The sequence below is a fragment of the Ischnura elegans genome, chromosome X (assembly GCF_921293095.1).
Source record: "Ischnura elegans chromosome X, ioIscEleg1.1, whole genome shotgun sequence".
In the NCBI taxonomy this organism is placed as follows: Eukaryota; Metazoa; Arthropoda; class Insecta; order Odonata; family Coenagrionidae; genus Ischnura; species Ischnura elegans.
In genome coordinates, this window is record NC_060259.1 from 109,216,137 (window position 1) to 109,235,503 (window position 19,367).

A 19,367-nucleotide genomic window follows, 5' to 3' on the forward strand; every position below is an offset into this window, starting at 1 on the left:
TCAATTGATGTTACACCTTTATTGAATTGAAATATTAGTAATGTGCGCGTAATTTCAAAAAGAATAAGACCAAACACGACGTATTTCTGAGTTTATTTAAGCATTTTACGCAAAGAAATATATGTGAAAATACGACGGAGACTTAGCATTCTGGCGAAACTCGATATGAGCAGCAGAGCTTCTCGGAAGTTGATGCGGTATTTTTTTCCGAAAGTATATATCAAGTTACAATTAATGAGTGGTGCTATAAATCTTTATTGTTACAGTCCCAGACAAAGGGACATTTTCACAGAATATTTGGTTTCTCCCTGATAGCAATTCCAATTCATCTTCTTATCTCGTGAGAACTCCCAAAGATGGACTGAAAATAATTGAAGAAAATCCGGTGGAAAAGAGCTTGTATTTTGCAAAATGCCTCAGATTGTCAGCTAGCACTTGGCAGCAGAAGTGGGGGTAAAGCGATGTTAGTTGAATTAATTATATGCCCAATTGTTTCCATAAAATTAAAATATTCATTAATCAGCTAAATTCCTGTTCGAATCATTTAAAGTAAATCAAAATTACTCCCCAAAAAATGTTGCCTGCTGCATAGGCAACCGAGTCAAACATTCCGGCATTCATCATTTAGTATTCGAGGTATTCGAATATTCGAGCAATGATTTAATATTCGAATTCGAGAAATCTGCTATTCGACCCATCTCTACTAAAATCACTAAATTCTTTCGCGCTACAAAAACGTCCTGTGACGTCAGAGTGCAAGTAAGCAGCTTCGCTCCATGGCAATAAAAAACAGTAACGACCATAACAAACAGCTATGACGATACTGATTCATAACATTGAGGGTGTGTGAAAAACAGTTGTGAATGGTTTTAAAGACTTAACGATGCACGTATTGCGCAACGGCTGACTCCGACTTCGTGAAGGCGCATTCTAGGAACATTTTGAAGATAGATTAATTCATGGTCGCTGATTTCTACTCTGGCAATGAAGATTTCGAGGAGTTGAGAGGCTGGGAATTGGAAGCGTAAGACAAATTAAATGAACTATCTCGTTCGATAGTAATCTAGAGCTCGTTTTGTATCTCATTTAACTACTGTCATTTACTCATTGCTTTTAATGTGTACTGGGTGCAATATTATAACATGTGAAGTTAGCGTTTTGAAGAAATAAAACGGAATATACTTGACGCCGATTTTCTTATCATTCCTAAGTTGTGGAAGAGAGGCATACGTTGATTCAGCAGTTGGATTGGTTCAAGTGAAAATATATTTGAGCGTTTGCATTGTTGGGGCTGAGGTGACACTAGAACATGAAGTGGGAACAATAATCTTATACAGTGGAAATTCCAGTTGATGAGGAGGGTGAAATATTAATAAGCACTTTTTGTTAAGACTTCGCTGCATCTTCCAGTATACAGTGAGTCCTCGTTTAACGTTGTTGATTCGTTCCTGAAAAAGTCGACGTTAAGCGAAACAACGTTAAACGATGCAGTGTTTCCCATAAGAAACAGTGTAAAAAATTTAAATAGGTTCCTAGCCATGATCCTAACAATCCATTTCTTCGTGAAGAATCCAGAATTTCCCGGGCGAGAATCCAAGGAGGCCAATTACCGGAGCCGTAACTTTAAGCAGACTTCGTGACCAATCGGGAGACCAAAGAATCAGGCCAAAATGAAAAAATCTGAATCTGACACTCGGAAGCACGAGGATGAAGGGCGAGTCAATTTTCGTGATGATATGAATTCTTTAACCCGGCGGAAATCGCGTGAAACATTCATTACCGATTATTCACTTCAGCATGATAACGATTCATTCGAAACGAAACGAATTTTCATAACGAAAAGGTTGGGAAGAAGGCATTATTAAATGAAATATAAAAACTAAAAAGAAAGTATTTTAATGGCGAAACATCGATATTTTCAGTAACAGAAGAAATTTTAATTGTAAAAACTCGACCTGCAGACCTAAAACTCGACCGATCTCTCCAGTAGTTGCACCTTCATCAATTCTTTTAATAATACCAAGTTTTTGTTCTAATATCGCCGTTTTTTCTTCACGTCTGTAGAACCACCAGGATAGCCACTCTTCTTCGTGGACATTTTTTTCTGTTGGCATCACAAAAATATACGGATAATGGGTAAATGAGGCGATAATTATTCGCTCAGATGCATATTTAACATACGCTACCCACGCCAACCTTTTCTGTCGAACGAAAATTACCAATCGCATTAATATAGTAATATTTACTATACATCAGATGCGCTTGCGTTCTATTCGCCATTCATTTTTTTTTCGCCGCGCATAATTTGAACAACGTTATCGCGAAGCAATAACGACGTTAAATGATAAAGGGTTTCAATTTTTGGACAACGTTATCGTGAAACAACGTTAAACGGGACGACGTTAAACGAGGACACACTGTACATACATTTTTCAAACCTGTCAATTATTCAGTATAAATCTTTCACGTGACTAATGATAAATGAACATTTTTTGCTATGAAAAAATAAATTGCAGTGAGAAAAAAGTACTGAGAGTTATTTTTCTAAAACTGAGGCAAACAGTCTACTGGCACCACGTAAACATTTTGTTTACTGGACTCTGACGTCAGGCTCAGCCAACATGGTAATGGGTCGTTTGAAGTGCAAGATTACTATACGATTTTCAAAGTGTAATTTTGCGAATAATACGCAGGTTAGAGAAGAACTGCTTTCACTATCATTTTTAGCGTGGAGGATACTTTTTTATTGCATAATCATCCATTTTCAGTGGAATTCCCCGTTGGCATTTCCAGTCCATCTCTACTTGTTAGAGGGGTTAAGTCTACGCATGTTTCTTTGAAAATTGTGCTGTTTGCACACTGTTGAATATTAGTATAGTCTAGTTGTAACTAGAAAACTAAGTGGCAATCGAATAGAGCTGGAAAAAAAACTAAAATATGGTCAGAAATCCGGTGCATTTCGTCTCATTCTTTTTTTAATCTTGAATATGTCATCCAATTGCCAAAGCTATCGAGACATCTTTGGGCCCAGAAAGTCACTCACCTAGCATTTGTCCTCCAGAAATAGAGAATTGAAGCTGGTAGGACAAAAAAGGTCTGTTGGTATGACAGGGTAGGAATGAAACATGATTCGATTGTTCTCGTGTAACTTGATATTTTTCTTGAGAAAAGGAGTTATCAAATTATTCCTTGCAAAGGCTCAACCTTTTCTTAAATAGTAAAAAAAATATTTTAAATGATTTTTATGAAATTGAATGCATTTTAAAACATAAATTAAATCAATGGGCACAATAATTTGGATCTGATTGGAAGATAATTCAGTTTTACATCATACTCACCTAACATGTTGTACACTATAGCTTTATATTATAAAAAATTAGAGGGAAGGCTGTATTCAGTGAAATGCTGTAAATATTGGCAACACTCACTTGTACACATGTGAATAGAGGCATGGAAGTAGTCAGAAAATGGTTGGTAAAAATAAAAATGAAATTGATAGGTCTTAAATAGCTAAGCCCTGATAAAAAGAAAATTTCGAGAAGGTAATAGAGATGTTATAGCAGTTGGAAAATAGTTGATAAATATCAAAATGTAATCAACATAATCAATCAAGGTATAAAAGTTCTAAGCCCTGATAAAAAGAAACTTTGCTATGGTAAAAATATAAATTTCAAAGTTCTTTTTTTATCCTTTGTACATATAATGTTAACACAATGGCTGAATGCTGTACCTTTGTGAAAAAAATTGATTGAAAAACCCGATGGCTATTTCCGAATTACCCACTTTAGAGAATTGATGTGTGTAAATTTACGTTCTTATACAAACTGAAGACCATGTGTTACATCATATGTAACTCGATAAAATCTCCTATGAGTGTCGTTTTTGCATGCATGACTAACAAGGAAGATCTTTTACACTAGTGTATAATTTCAAATGAAGGTGGCTTGTACTTGAAATGTTTAGACCCTGGGCTAAGGAAAGTGCATGCTGTCTGTAGCTACAATATAGTTCTTGGACAAGTTTGCAAAAATACTAATAACAGCAGTACTCCTGGAAGTGAAAAATACAATGCTGGTGGGCATGCTTTGCATAAAAACTTGTCCCCATTGTAAAATTTTCCATTACCAGTTGAAATAATAAATACTTAAAAAATAATTTTTTGCATTGCTAAATACCTTTGAATATTTGTTATCTTTCGTATAAACTATTTTTAAAAGAATTAGCTCATTTTGTTCATAAATAATTTTTACACTAGCAGCATACACTGTATTGGCCGCTTTGGAGTTAGGCCAGTACAGCTGAGGCATACGTATCATCTGCCTGGGAGTCTAAGGGTTGAAATGCATGCTCAGTGTTGTCGTTATTATTATTTTTTTATAGCTTTGATCTGAACAATGAGAAATGGTCCTTGGATTTTGGGAAAAGTTTGACTCCCTGTACATTTTGTCTTAATCATGAAGTTGCCATTGACAGAACCTATGCTCTATTCTATGTAGTTAGTTTACTCGAAGTGATGTGTCAGGCCACTTTTGACTCCAAAAATATTAGGCATTATTCTTGTGGCTTAGGTCTGTTGACTGTGTAATAATATACAAGAAAAAATACCTTTAACAGTAGATGTGTGCTTGCTCAATATATGTGGCGTGAAATTTATACTCATGAGAAACTAAAAAGAGTAGCTGCCATGTGATTTTCTGGGTATTTTGCAAGTGCTATTTTCTCCTGAGATGGGGATGACTGCAGAAGAGACCTAAAGGTGGTCAAAAACTAGCACATCTCCCGCCCACCTGCAGTTATTTCCCACACCCCTGTTCTTTCCAATCCTTGTGATGTAGATCATTGCCAGTCGAAACGATCAGTGAAGGGAATAGGACATTTTCTAAAATGGCGTGCACAGTTTGTAACAGCCTCAGGAGAAAGTAATGCGTTGCTGCTGATGCCTTTCATTGCTTAGAAGAGGAATGCAGTGAGGAAGGGATCATGAAGGAAGGCTGTCTTGTGGCCACCTTCTTTTACAATTCCTTGGCTACCAATAGCTGGCCCTGGCCAGATGACTGTCTTGTGGGTGTTCCACCAACTGGATGACCTTCCCTGAAGCATTGCCCTCCCTCTCTCCTTCTGCCCTCACTTTTGGTGAAAGGGGATGGAAGAGAAAAGTCCCTCTCCTCATGCACATATCCGGGTGGAGAACAATTGGCTTTCACATTCAAAACCGTGTTTGTAGACCACAGTGCAAAGACCTTTCCCCACAGTAGTGCACCCACTTCAAGTAGCTACATATTTTGATAATGATGGGAGCGGGATTGCATAGCTCCAGGGTCTCGGCCGTTTTCTGTTTTTGGAGGAAATGTCTATTTTATCCTCACTGCTGGCATAATACGCCCTTTTGTTTCAGTTGTGCCTCTTTTAACTGTGGCCAGATGCTGAACTACGGTTGTCGTGTTGGCTTGCCTACCTTGCCGCTAACGTTATTCTTCTCATGTAAATTATGCGACCGACGCATGTTTGTCATTGAAATGACGTCGCTAACATCACGGGGTGCACTTTGGAAGCGAGATGAGCTCTCTGTGCTCTGGCCCTGAGCGATTTCGGCCATCGCGGAAGTGGCCGTGCTTCGCGCTCAGCCGCCCGCACCCCTACGGCGCTGGCGTGGCAGCGTCGTCTATTTCGGGTGCGTTGGGGGCGGGTGCCGCGGCAGAAGGGGCTGAGCGGCGGCCGAGTCATGAGCACGGCGCCGTATTGCCGCGACGGCGTCTACCGCATCACGGAGGTCACGGTGGCCGTGAAGGGGTACGCGTGGCCCGAGGATCGCTGGCCCCGCCGGCCCACCGCCGCCACCGCACCCGCCGACGCACGTAAGTTCCCCGGACGCCGACGCTGATTCATGCTCGAGTCTGCCAACTGCATATTTTTAGACTCTTTTCCTTTCGCCTCTCCTCAGTTTTATCGATGGAAAGAGTGTAAATTATTTTGCGCCTCTTCAGGTATAACAGTAGGAGTTCCATGATCAATGGCATTGTCGTTGCTTATGTTGAAGGATTTACCCTACCTTAGCGATGTGTTTGTTTCGCTTCGTGTCTTGAGTACCGCTGACTTAATCGTCACCTTTGTTACTGTAAACAATAGAAAGGAGCTATGTTGACGATAAGCAATTCACGATGAGAGATTGTCCCTTCTATCAGAGGCATGAGCTTCCAGGTATTGCGGATAGGATCCAGAGTCTCAATATCCCCGTGAGTGATACTCGCTTTTGAAAGTGCTTTACTGTCGGTCGTACGGAGCACATGAAGTAAACGACTCTCATGTCAACCGAGTCGAAACCTATGTCAACGAAGTTATTATAGATTTCAGGGTGCGATTAATACTGGTGAGTCACTTGTTAGCGAGATTCTATGCACACGATCCAATCAATTCAATGATTCAATTCCTCTCCATTTGAATGAGGCGCATGTTAAGCGCGATTGCACTGCATATAGCAGCTTGAAAAGTATATTACGTTCTGGGAGTGGCTGACCGCGAAAATTTCATTGTCCTCTTTGTTTAATTTCCTCTTGTCAGTTAATCGCCAACTTTAGACCTTCGTTTTAATGAGAGCGTGTTTTATTCGCTGTATAATATTTTTGAGTCGAGTGTGTTGTTTTTCAATTTTAATGGTATTACATGAACTTTGTGGCTCGGTAAAGGTGAAGAGGAAAGATTGAAAATCGTAGCTTTTGCCGTTTCTGTTGAAGATCTACATTTGTACCGTCAGAATCATGTTGTTGGGGACTTGGGAATTGAATCATCGGTGAAAATAGTTTTATTATGGGAGATCATTGAGTGTGAGGGTAAGCCATTTTATCTTCCAGGAGGGTGGGAGTCGTAAACCAGGGTTGATTCAGGTGATGCACCTCAGTTTGTCGGGGTCTCTCGTGGCCGTCAGCGCAGTGGCTGTCCCCAGTGGTTGTGCCCTCCCAACTGCATTTGCACTGTCTCCAGCCCCCCCCCCCCCCCCCCCCCCCCCCATCGTCAAATCTCCAGATGGGCGCGTCAGTCCCGCTAGCACGTGTAGCGCACTCTGCAAATAGCGTCCATCCTTGATTCTACTGGTTCTAGTGTGGCGTTCGGGGGACTCCGCGCACCAGTGTTTGGCGTGGCTATGTGACGAAGGGAGGGGACTTGCCTTAGCGATGTTTGAATTCATTGCTCGGGCAATATTAAGAGTTGAAAATCGACGATTTATCGTTATCCGCAATAATCGTGATGATCGGATCATCATGAAATATGTGACGTATCGTAACAATTGTCGCAATATATCTTACTGTGTCGTCCGATTATCGTAACTTTGATTGTACGAATATCTCTTGTATATCGCACTTTTAAATATCGCCGGTCTCTCGTTACATGAAGATTTGAGTTGTATCACAGGTCGAGTACTCTCTCGTGTGCTTGTCGTGCTCTTGGGAACCAATAGTTTTTCTCCTCACGTGAAATTCGAGATCTATTTCCTTGTGAGTCACCGTCCTATAATGCTGTGTATTGTATCCCGAGGAGCGTTCTTTGCTATGGCTATTCGTATCCTTAATTTCTTATATTTTACATTAAAGCGTTGCCGTGATTGTGTGTGAAGTCTACTCCGCCGTATCGAAGGACTACAGGGCGTAAAAGAAACGGTCTGTTTCGAATTTATTCCTTCTTCGTTCATATTTTTACCTGTACCGCCCATAAGAGAAGTATTTAAGAGGCCTACGAAGGTGTGTTAGCTAAATGTGGAAGTTCTTAAGGGTTTATGGTTCCGCAAAATGGCGAGTTAGCATTGGGACCTGGAGTGAATGTGGCTTCAGTGGCCTCAGGCGTCACATCTTCTGTGCTATTTATTCTAGGAATTATTAATTCTGGCGACTTCGGCTTGAACTTCCAATTGCCTCAGAGAGCGTGGAACGAACTTCCGTCGTCGAGGTCGGGAGCATTGTTGTTCATTGTGTACTTAGTTTCCGTGGAATATATCTCCCCTCTTAGTGGCATCGTCTTGCTTTCATAGAAACGGTGTATTTGTACGGCCTTCGGTACGATGCTTCGTGGTCGCTTCACGTGCCCACGCCACCACCACCAAAAGTGGAAGCTAAACAAAATGTGTCCTAGCCTCGGGCGTGCACTCATAGCCACCCTCAGAGACGATGGACGTCAAATCCCTTCTTATTAGATGCTCGTGGATTCGTGTCCTGTCAAGGTGGTATTTTCCTTCTCAGGGCATGGTATGGTGCGGTTGTCCAACAGTCACATTGTGAGAGACAATGCCATGCAATGGCGTTGTCCTAAATGCGCTTGTTGAAGTGAAAACGAATTTGTACGAGTGACTTATTCCTTTTGCATCACTTTTACTCCATATTTTTTTCTTATTCTGTCGAGATTCCGGTTCTGGCGAACATTACATCCTGAATGACGAAACAGAGTTGATAATTTGTCCTTCAGTCCCATAAGGAAATGTATAGTGTGGTATCAGGTCGTTGCATGTCTGAATCGGCGAGGATACTTTCCATGAAGTAGACTGCTCGTATTATCTACGTATTACTTCGCAAACCGCCTCAGAGGGCATGTACCTGTAGGTGTTAGACCACCCACCGTTAACCTGCCAGAGAATTTGTTAAAAGAAAGTGTTAGTTACGAGTGTTTATGGCGTAAATTTTATTGAAGTCTTACGCCGGAAAAACCAAACCTTATACAAATCCTCAGTAACTCTGGCATGTTATTGTCCCTGTATATTTATATTTAAAATAAAGTGTGGTTTATTCAGAAGGATGTCCATTTGTAGTTTCTGTTGCAATCTAAGTCTATTTCATTGCCTCCTAGTGTCTGGATATCGCATGCATGGACAAACTCACCCCAACCATGTAGATGCATGTGCAAGTGCAGTTGTTGTTCGAGACCCTCGTCGCCCCCTCCCCCCTCAGCGCGTCAACCCCCCCCCCCTCCCTCCGCTACTCTCCCCCTGCCACCCACCCGCCTCCCCCTGGCTGACTCATCCTTCTGAATCGACTACATAACCATCCACCCGGTCCCGTACCTCTGGGCAGCAGAAGCGGCAGCGAAGCAGGGGATGCTTCCCGCTCATTCGAAAAGTCTTTTTGGTGACCCATCACTCGATTAGATCTTAATGATGTCATCTGGAAATTTTCATGTTGGAGGTCCTTGTCAACATTTTTATGCCTCTCTAATTTGAAAATTTTACGTTGGTATTTCTCATAGGTATTTCTTATGTTTGAGGTACAGAAAAATGTCGACAAACGCCGAACTCTGTGAAAATATGGGTAATTTAATATACATCAAGGCAAATGTAATCGATATTTACACCTGTGTAATAATCGCATTATGTACCTCGTGTTAAAAAATTTGTAGCATTTACTCCGGAGGAGTTGGTGAGTTACCAAGATTTTACTAATTTTTCAAACTCGTCAATAATGGAACCTTGAGTGTTTGTCCTAAAAGAAAAACATAGTACGCTCCAGAAACGCATATCTTTCTACCTCAATTCAACCAAGAATGGTGCCTTCAGTTCTCTGGTTTTCGGCAGCATTCATGTTTGAATATATGATCCTCTGACACTATATAATTTCTGCAAATTTTCACCTTCTCGCGTTTTTTTTTTTGCCGAGAAAATGGGCCTCGAAACTTACTTTATGTTGCTGCTCTTTAATGCCTCGTAATCATGTCAAATTGTACTGTTGATGTCAAATTGTATTTAAATCAATGGAAAAGGGCTATATTTATAATTTTATACTTAGAATACGTAGAATTTCCGTACGCTACACATTTTATAATTGTTTTTAGCTATGTAATATACCTTTTTTGGTAAGTTTGAACTTATAGAAAATAACTTCTTTCGTGTATTTGTTGCAAAATCCTCTAACATAATTTATGCGTGAGGTAGAGAGGGCTGATAATTTGCCCGTAAAACTTAATGCTAAAGACAACTCGCACCAAAGTAGTTCAGTACTTATATCGTCATGTAATGATGATAATTTATTTAATTTGATGCTATTTCAAATTTTCTTTTTTTCATCTAGAAAGTATGAAATTTTATCACTTGAAAACCTATTTTAATCTCTCCTTAACTTACCGAATATACGTACATGCATACTTCCTACTAAGAATACCATATTCCTAGTACAAATAGTACGTACGTATGCCCTTTGATATTTTTAAATAAATATACGTTTTTCATTTGATGAAAAGTCGATTTTCGTCGTCTCCTAGCGAAAATCTAAAAAAACGCTAAATTTACTACTGAATACAAAGATAAGGCCGTAAATCTTTTTTTATAAATAAATCATAGAAGAGGTCAGTGTATCTTTTTGCCCTCATTTGTTCGCTCCAAGGGGTGGCAATAAGTATCTCCATAAGTCGGGAGTTATGTGGATGGTAATTACAATTAATGAAGCATCTAATGCTGAGCCAAATGAGAAATGTCATAGCCGAAAAAAGTAAATACATCGTTTTCTTTATTGTCAGTCAGTGGAGGGAATGGGGATGGAACGTGACTCTGTAGATGAAAAGTCGCAGTGGTGACTGAATTCTGGTATGACTAAGGTGATATGCGAGAAATATATGGTTTGTTCTTCCCTCGAACTTCCAGATTATTCTGTTTAAAGTTGCGCCATGGAGGTTCCTTAGCGATTAGTAAATTAATGATTAAGTCAATTGACCCTAACCTTGCTGTTTTCCCGACTGCAACCGAGTTTTTTCGGAGAGAGTTACATCATGACTCACCTATAATGACGTCCTTCGAGGCTAATCTTACAGTATATATTATTTTGAATACATTGACGTGTAACGGAGATTTATTATTTTTCAAAAATTTGCTCCAAAATCTCTCATATGCTCAAGAAATAGAGCCAACAAAAGGCTGATGTGGGTATGAAATTTAGCAGTGAACTACGGAAGTCTAATTCATGGGACCCATGGGTGCGTAATGCCAAAACAAACAGCCACAATTGACCTTTTTGTGTTTTATTATCAATGAAAATATTTTTTTTTAACTAGTTTTAATCGCGTCAAATGCCTTATATCATACTGAGAGATTTAATAAATCTTCAAAGCAATTTACTCACCCGGATAGGACAGTGGGTTCGAGAAGAGTATTAACAACAATTAACGAAAGACTTCTGTAATTTACGATATTACGCACAAATTGTTTGCGGGATAGTCGTATTTTATTTTCTCTTTTAACAAGCGGAGTAGTTTCCGACGAATTGTCATGTGTACTCAGGTAACAATATGAAGTAACTGAAAGGGCGTGGTATAAAACTTTTTACTAGGTATTCATTAGCAGCGATTATTTCAAATTTTTACCGATATGGCTAAAAATGTTAACTTGGACTTCATAGGGAAAGCTCGGGACAGTTGGCAAATATTCCGAACAAAACTCCTGCATTAATATGAGCTCCGAAAACAAATTTAATGAACCCTAGCTGCCGGAAAAATGAATTAGTTTTTGAAAATGTCATCTGGTATGAAATTTCAGTTCGTTATTTTCATTGTGAGCGTTTAGACAGGCCTCCAAAGTGGCATCTCATATTGTTGCTCTCTGCCATTCCTTGATAATAAGTTGCGATCGAGATTGTATACATATATGCCTTTTCGCACTACACTTGTGGAAGCATCCATTGTGAATTGTCGCGTGGTTTCACCTTGGCCAGTAAGTTTCACTGCCAATCATTTTCATAAGGCTGCCTACCCGCACTGAAGTTTTGATTTTTTCATCATCGTCATGAGTCAACCATTCTAAAATTGATTTGACCCTATCTGTTAGCCTTTTCATAGTGAACTTTATGTTAATTTTTTGTCTACGATTTTCTTACGAACCAAGTATCAAGGATAACAAAACACTATTATTAACAAATTTCATGACTAACAGTTGTTAATTATATTTGATTTTATGTATGTAGCAGCCTTAACCGGGAATATCACCCTGCTGCGTAGCTGTCACAATCCCGGTGATGGCTGTTTGATTCACCGGGTGAACTTGGACACTCCTCAGTTATCGGTATTGGCTCGATATTCACCTCAGGACGATGGAAAACCGTCTCCTGGCCACCAAGATTACAAAATTACGCTACCAAATCCCTTAAAATGTGTGTAATTTAAATCAATCTATTTGTAATTGCATCACAGTGGAGTAAAAAATAAATTCATGCATATATATAATATATAATATATATATATATATATATATATAATATATATAATATATATAATATATATATATATATATATATATATATATATATATATATATTTCAAATTCACATTCACACAGGTCGCCACAGGCGAATATACAATCATAATAACATATAATAGAAATTGAAACAAAGAGACAGAAACATTTATGCAAGACGATGACACACTGTGGCGTGGAGATGGAATGTAGGCCGAAAACACATGGAAAAAAGTTCACCTGAACCGGGAATCGAACCACGGACCTTCTGCTTTCCGGGCAGATGCTCAGACCACCGAGCTATCCAGGCTAATCTAATCTCCAGTGTTTTCGGCGGGGGTTTATACACCAAATCCCCCGAGGTCTAGCCCTATCATTTGGCCAAGAGATGGCTCTGGGCGTAGGTCCTGAAATGTATGAGACCTATATGGTTCGTTTCCTCTTCTTGGGATCAGCGTTCCCCGAAACGCATGTGCTATATCTATCCTACTGTGTGTGTGATTGTGACCATCTTTAATTCCATTTCTTCTTCTGTCCGCGTTGAATTCTTCGTTCGTGGCGGGACCTACGCCCAGAGCCATCTCTTGGCCAAATGATAGGGCTAGACCTCGGGGGATTTGGTGTATAAACCCCCGCCGAAAACACTGGAGATTAGATTAGCCTGGATAGCTCGGTGGTCTGAGCATCTGCCCGGAAAGCAGAAGGTCCGTGGTTCGATTCCCGGTTCAGGTGAACTTTTTTCCATGTGTTTTCGGCCTACATTCCATCTCCACGCCACAGTGTGTCATCGTCTTGCATAAATGTTTCTGTCTCTTTGTTTCAATTTCTATTATATGTTATTATGATTATATATATATATAATATATATATATATATAAAAACTTAGAAATTGACAGAAAAACGAAAAATAAAATAAAAGTGAGGAACTTACGGGGAAAGGTTGTTTTTACAAATTTTCGATGGGACGCAGCCCATCTTTCTCAAGTGAGAAGAGCCTCTCCTCTTCTCACTTGAGAAAGATGGGCTGCGACCCATCGAAAATTTGTAAAAACAACCTTTCCCCGTAAGTTCCTCACTTTTATTTTATTTTTCGTTTTTCTGTCAATTTCTAAGTTTTTTTGTGTGCCCACCCCAGGGCAAGAAGAAGTTCCTTTACATTATTTATAATGCTCGTGTGAGTTTATTTCAAACGTGTGTATGTATATATATATATATATATATATATATATGTATGCATGAATTTATTTTTTACTCCACTGTGATGCAATTACAAATAGATTGATTTAAATTACACACATTTTAAGGGATTTGGTAGCATATATATATAGGCGTATAAGAACCGCCGTGATAGTTTGAATACGTAGGGGCCTAATTAATAGGAGCCTGTCTAAAATTGTGTCCATTACGTATGGCACAAGTTTCGACTCAGGGAAAAAGTATGGGGTAGGGAGTTTGAAATGCATTATTTTGAATTTCAATGAATTTTGGTTTTGTGGAGCTCGGTAATTTATTACATGTTGAGAATGTGTCATTAAAGTATGTGTCTATAACATATAGTAAATCTTATGTTAGTCTTCCTGTAGAACTAGATTTTTTGGGAAATACGTCCCCTATGTACTGGAGGACGGGGCATCATCATGAAGGGGTTGCTTACTGGGATATTTGTTAGTGGGTAGCAAGGGGCCCGGGCCTCCCCAAAAAGGAGGAATTTTTCTCGAGTTGAAGCTGTCTACAGCCCGCTTCATGGAGCTGTCTTAGTGATCCAATTCTACTTCCGTGTGTTTTTATTTGATGTTTATTATAGTATACAACATATCATGGGGTGCCCGTGTTTGAAACTACTTACCCTAACCTTACCTGCCCACTGAGACCCATTGACAGACTCGTGGTGGGCCGCCGGGACGTATCCCGGTGCGCCCTCCAACCTGGGGCCGTATTCTGCAACTCCAAACCGATCGGTGCGGCACCGATTCGTCGGGTGCGACGTCATACCGACTCCCGGCAAGCAGTGGTGCGATTCTGTACGAACCCGATCGGTGCGGCACCGACGTGAGGACGGGAGATCGTCGGTAGCCGTACCGACTGTAAAAAGGTGTCGGTACGGCCACCGACTAGTGGGTTTCATGAACAGGCAGGTGCGCATTGTACGTTTTACTTTGTTTTTACCTCATCACCGAGTAAATAATGAGGTTTGCTGCAATGATATCTTTTTCTGCCCCTTCGAATACGCCTCTATAATTCACTGTGTCATCATCTATATTGATTACCTTGACAGAAATATATGATATTGGTTAATAAACATGAGGTTTGCTAACATATAATGATTTTCTCTCATTTATGTTACCACTTTCACTCGCTTGTGATACGATTTATTTCTCTCTTTCATCATTTATTTTCTCCGTTGACATAAAAAATATGTTTTTGATTAAATATGAGTTTTCCCCCAATGTTATCACTTTATCTCACTCTGAATAGGCAACTATTATTTCACTCAATCATCATTTGGCGTTTCTCTCGGCAGAGAAATAAGATCTTTTTATTTAAGTATGAAGTTTGCCACAGCGGTATCAGTTTCTTTCATTTGTAATAGGCAACTATATTTCATTTTATCGTCAGCCATTGATTCCCTTGACGATAAAAGAAGATATTTGTTAATAAGGATGAGGTTTGCCGCTATATTATCATTTTCTCTCACTTGGAATGCGCAACTTATATACATCAGGGTTCCCACTCAACCGTGAAAACCTTAAAACCGTGAATAAGCCGTGAATTTTGTGTGCCGTGAAAAAACCTGGAAATAGCCTTGAATTTCGTCATAAAACCTTAAAAATCTCTCAAAATTGATTTTATAACTACGATTGACGGAACAAAAGAAAAACGTCGATCATGTTTCAAGGTGACACGCAGACACTGCACACTTATATTCGAGGCGCAATTATTGGTCCGTGTGCCATGACGACACATTGACCTCAAGCCTGTACCTAAGCCATAAGACTGGTAACCAAAGTGTTCATTAACACTTGCGAAAATCCAGACACTTCTTAACTTCCCTGGCACCCTGGTCCCTCTCTCTATTTTCCGACTCACAACTTTTAGCCTGAGCTGAATTTTGCAAACGATACGTGACGTCAGGAGAGAGAGATAGCACTTGGATTGCTGTTCCAGTTTCTCCATATTTCCGGTGCAACCGCGTCGGTTTGTTGGTGATGACAACAGTTTCGCTGGCACTGCTGCCAGCGTCTTCAGGTCGAAGATGATGCCGGTCCACGATTTTCGTCCTCCTTATATAGGGGGTCAGTCCCGCCAGTTGTGGCTGCCGCTCTCTTATTGGTCCGCCTAATGAGCCTCCTCCAATGGGCATCCAGATGGTAGCCGTCGTCTCTGTTAAAATTGTCCGTCCGGGCTATCTCAATGGATTCGCGGATGAGTCTAGGAAAATATCTGCCTTCTTTCACTATTACCTTGGCGTCGTCAAACTTAATGTCATGTCCCGGGGTCCAGCCGTGCTCCGATATGGCAGACAGCTGGAATTGCCTGTTTTTCGTTGCCCTTCGGTGCTCTTGCATCCGTATCTTGAGTGAACGGCAAGTCTCACCGATGTATGCTTTTCCACACGAGCAAGGGACCTTGTAAACACCTTCATGAAGGTCGTGCTGTAGTCTGTCTTTGGCTGTGGGCAGCAAGTCACCAATTTTTGTCGCACAGTTAAACCTGGTGGTGATGCCGTGCTTTTTCAGGGCCCTGGCAATCCTTTGGCAATCCTTATCCTGGAAACATGGATGATGGGGAACATGGGGAATCGTACCGACTGGTTTGAAACCGACGACCTTACAGAATCGCTGAAAGTGCCGTCGTCGGTATGGAAACCGTTGTCGGTAAGGAATGATGTCCAGTCGGTGGGCTTGAAAGGGAAACCGACCGGTGCGGCACCGACGAAATACAGAATAAGGCCCCTGGAAATCTTTGGCGCCCTCCTATTCCGAAACTGGCACTTTTTATGGTCAGAACACCAACATTAAGGAGTAAACTTGATTTCAATGATGTCTCATTTCACAGCATAATAAACACCGTCTTGAGTAAACAAAATAATAATTTAAATCAATATAATTCAATCTGGTTAGGTTCAATTTAATCTCAAGAGCGTAAGGATTAAAATTTCAAAATTTATTTATTATATTCCACTCCCCCAGAATCCCCGGTAGTCCTCCACCTGCTGACGCCCTCTGGCCATGGCCTTCCACCGCCGTTTTACGCGGGGCGCGTACTTGCACAGTCTGACGTGTGTGTGAAGGCGCAGTCGAAATTGCGTCGTGTAAAGCGGTGAATCGCCATAACACATGTGAAAATGCGTGGACGTGAGATGGCAAAATAGCCCTTGTTATAATTTCGTTCACGCATTCGCGCAATTCCACGCCATTTTAGAAATCAAGGCAGTTGTAATCTGCGCAATTCCATGCCCCGTGTAAAACGGCGTTGAGAAGGGGTCCAGCACGGGCCTGCCCATTGATATTAGTCCCCTCATGCATACAATCTATATATCCTACTGGGTGGGCGCCCCCCCTAGTTTATATGGTTCGTGGCTCGTGCTTTCGCCGCCAATGAAGTTTTTTTCCCTATGATCGCAGTGCAAGTCGGTCTTAGTGGGACGTCAGTCGCGCGAATGCTTCGCCCTAAATAGCGTGGTCTTCGTTCGCATCTCTCAACTGCTGCAGCCCCGCCGTGAGCTATATGTTTTCCGAAAGGGCTCTCTGCGCCTTCGAACGGTTCCTGAAAAGCCATTTCTTTTGCCGATCCTTTTGTAGTTTTGATTGCCAAAAGTGCGCTTTGACTCTGGGTAGAAGGGTGGTATTCGCTGGGTTTTCGTCGTACATTTGTATCAACAGTTACTGAAGGGTAAAATATACTCTATTTCGGAGATTCGGGGTGAATTTCGTGTTAGAGTATCAATGTTACTTATCATACTGATGGCAATTCTTTTAGGGGTGATAATGCTCCTTAGCAACTTCGGCGCGTTCTTTCCGACCTCAAAATCTTCCGCGGGATCGTGAATGGCCACTTCCGGTCAACTCCTGCTACGTCAACTCCCGCTCCTCTCTCCCCGGCCCACATTCCCTCACGCAATACCCGAAACTCGGCTGCATTTCAGTATTTATTAATTTGTGTTTTTTTATTTTAATCCTGTATTCTGTTGGTAGTGGACAGCGTTTATTACGTCCAGGTGCAATTAATGGCCCATGAAAGACGAGGTCATATTTCTTCCATTTTAGACAAAATATAGTTTAACTTATAGTTAGATTTCCTCCGCAAAAAATTTCAACCATCTTTCAAACATCCATCAAGTTGTGGTGACGGGCTCACTACATTACGGTTATCGGTAGCCATTCAAAAATAACCCGGAAAAAGTAATGCCTTTTTTTAAATTGTCTTTTTTTGTTTAATTTGATTGCTATTGTATAAAATTGACCTATTTCAGGGATTCATTCTCATAAGCGACTCTGTTTACATAGAACACCATCACTCACTCACGGCGTTCTTAGCGGTATTTTCACTAATTGCTGCCATGTGAAAAATCTTTCGTTATGAGGTGCCCCGCACGATTTTAATCCTGAGTCACGTTACCACTTTTTGGGTAAAGGTCCTATGCTAACTTAGATGATCCCAGAATATTGACCGTTTGAAAAAAGTGAACCTCTATTATTGGATGGCTCCAACAGTGGGGATCCCTTCCTCCTTTTCCACTTGTGATCACATCCCCTTTCTGTCCCAGGAAAAGTCATTTAGCCATGAAAAAGGAGGAGTCCTCCTTCCATGATGAGCCCTTCAATAGCCCAAAGATCGGCTAGGGCGGTAGTAGCGCCGCGTTTGGTTGTCAGTGGAAAGGGAGTTGTAAATATGGAGGCGGTGGTGAAAATAATCGCGGAAAGGACGGTGGAAATGATTTTGGAGTCCAGAAAATGTCTTCTTTCCGCTATCCTCTTCACGGTCCTTGAAAAGCTATCGTTGGAGTGATTCCTCATTGGGACTGAAGAAATGCGGGTGTGATTCACGCTTTGGGCGGGAGCTGGCAACTCCACGAGCGGCCGTTGGGCGAAGCGCGGTCGCACCACTCGCGTGTATTGCATTGTAGAGGAGCGCTCTCACCGTGCACCGCTCCCACTCTCTGCAGCCGCGCAGTCGGGGGTTTGCCGCGGGTGCGGGGGGGTGCGGTCAGTGCGGGCGGATCTCCCCCTCCCGACGCCATTTATAGCTGCCACCGCTGTGACTCACCGCCGACGGATTTAGACGGAATGTTTAGAGCGCGGTGGACCCTCGCGGCCAGTCCATTGCACCCAGCCGCACGCACGGCCGTGTTTATCCCGCCCCTCTCAATGCCGCACTTCTCCAACCCGGTGACAAGTTTTTATCATGTCCACGGCGACTACATTGGGCAGGCTTCTCCCCCCCTCTTAGGAGCCTCATTTATGTTGCCACTTCCTTCGCTTTTCATAAATTTCGACAGCGCGGCGATGGACTCAGAGAGACCCATTCATTCCAAATATTCTCAAGAGACTTATTGCACTGGTACGACTTTGAAATATTATGAATTTGATTTGTTTATATCATTTGGAATATAAATTTCGGCAAACTTCCCGCATTATAGTTTATGTCCTCATGAACTTGAAATCGCTCAACCATCAGCAGGGCGAGTGGCATCTTTAGTGAACTCATATAAGTGCAGGGTGGGTGACAGCATATTTAGTGGGCAACTGTAAAATCCTCAATTTTTATGTCCAGTTGTATAGTGGAGGTGGTTCAGGCGGGTCTGGCTCCCTTCTCTTTTCCCCCGCCCTCCCCAAAAGATAAAAATGCAATTACTCTCCATCATAAAAGAAAAAAAACTTGATAAGTCATGAATTTACCAAAGATTTTTTTTGAAAGATGGAGTTTTTTTGACTATGATAAGTGTTAAAATTAGTTTGAAGCACTCTACTTAGTATCCTGTTTTTTTTTAATTTTCCCCTGGTTTGACCACCCCCGAATGAAATTCCTGGTTATGCCACATTATATTCCTAATTATTTGGGCCTCCATAGTCTACTAGGACCAATTTCTCTGCAACCCCCTTGTACATTCACTTTCAAAAGTCAGTCCACAAACCCAGTGCAGCCATCTCCAATATTTCCCGGCCTCTGCATA

General features: G+C 41.3%; 1 protein-coding gene across 2 annotated transcripts in view; it reads left to right on the top strand.

The window, feature by feature from the left end:
• Positions 1–19,367, top strand: part of LOC124170568 (mitogen-activated protein kinase kinase kinase 7-like) — a 131,036-nt gene that overhangs the window by 96,752 nt on the left and 14,917 nt on the right. The window contains exon 10 of one of the 2 annotated variants that reach the window (XM_046549368.1): positions 11,925–12,146. The exons of the other annotated variant lie outside the window; for it this stretch is intronic. Within the exon in view, the coding sequence (XP_046405324.1) occupies positions 11,925–12,118 (194 nt within the window). The 3' untranslated portion in view covers positions 12,119–12,146. Of the gene's footprint in view, positions 1–11,924; positions 12,147–19,367 lie in introns of those variants that run through there. 2 annotated transcript variants of the gene reach the window in all.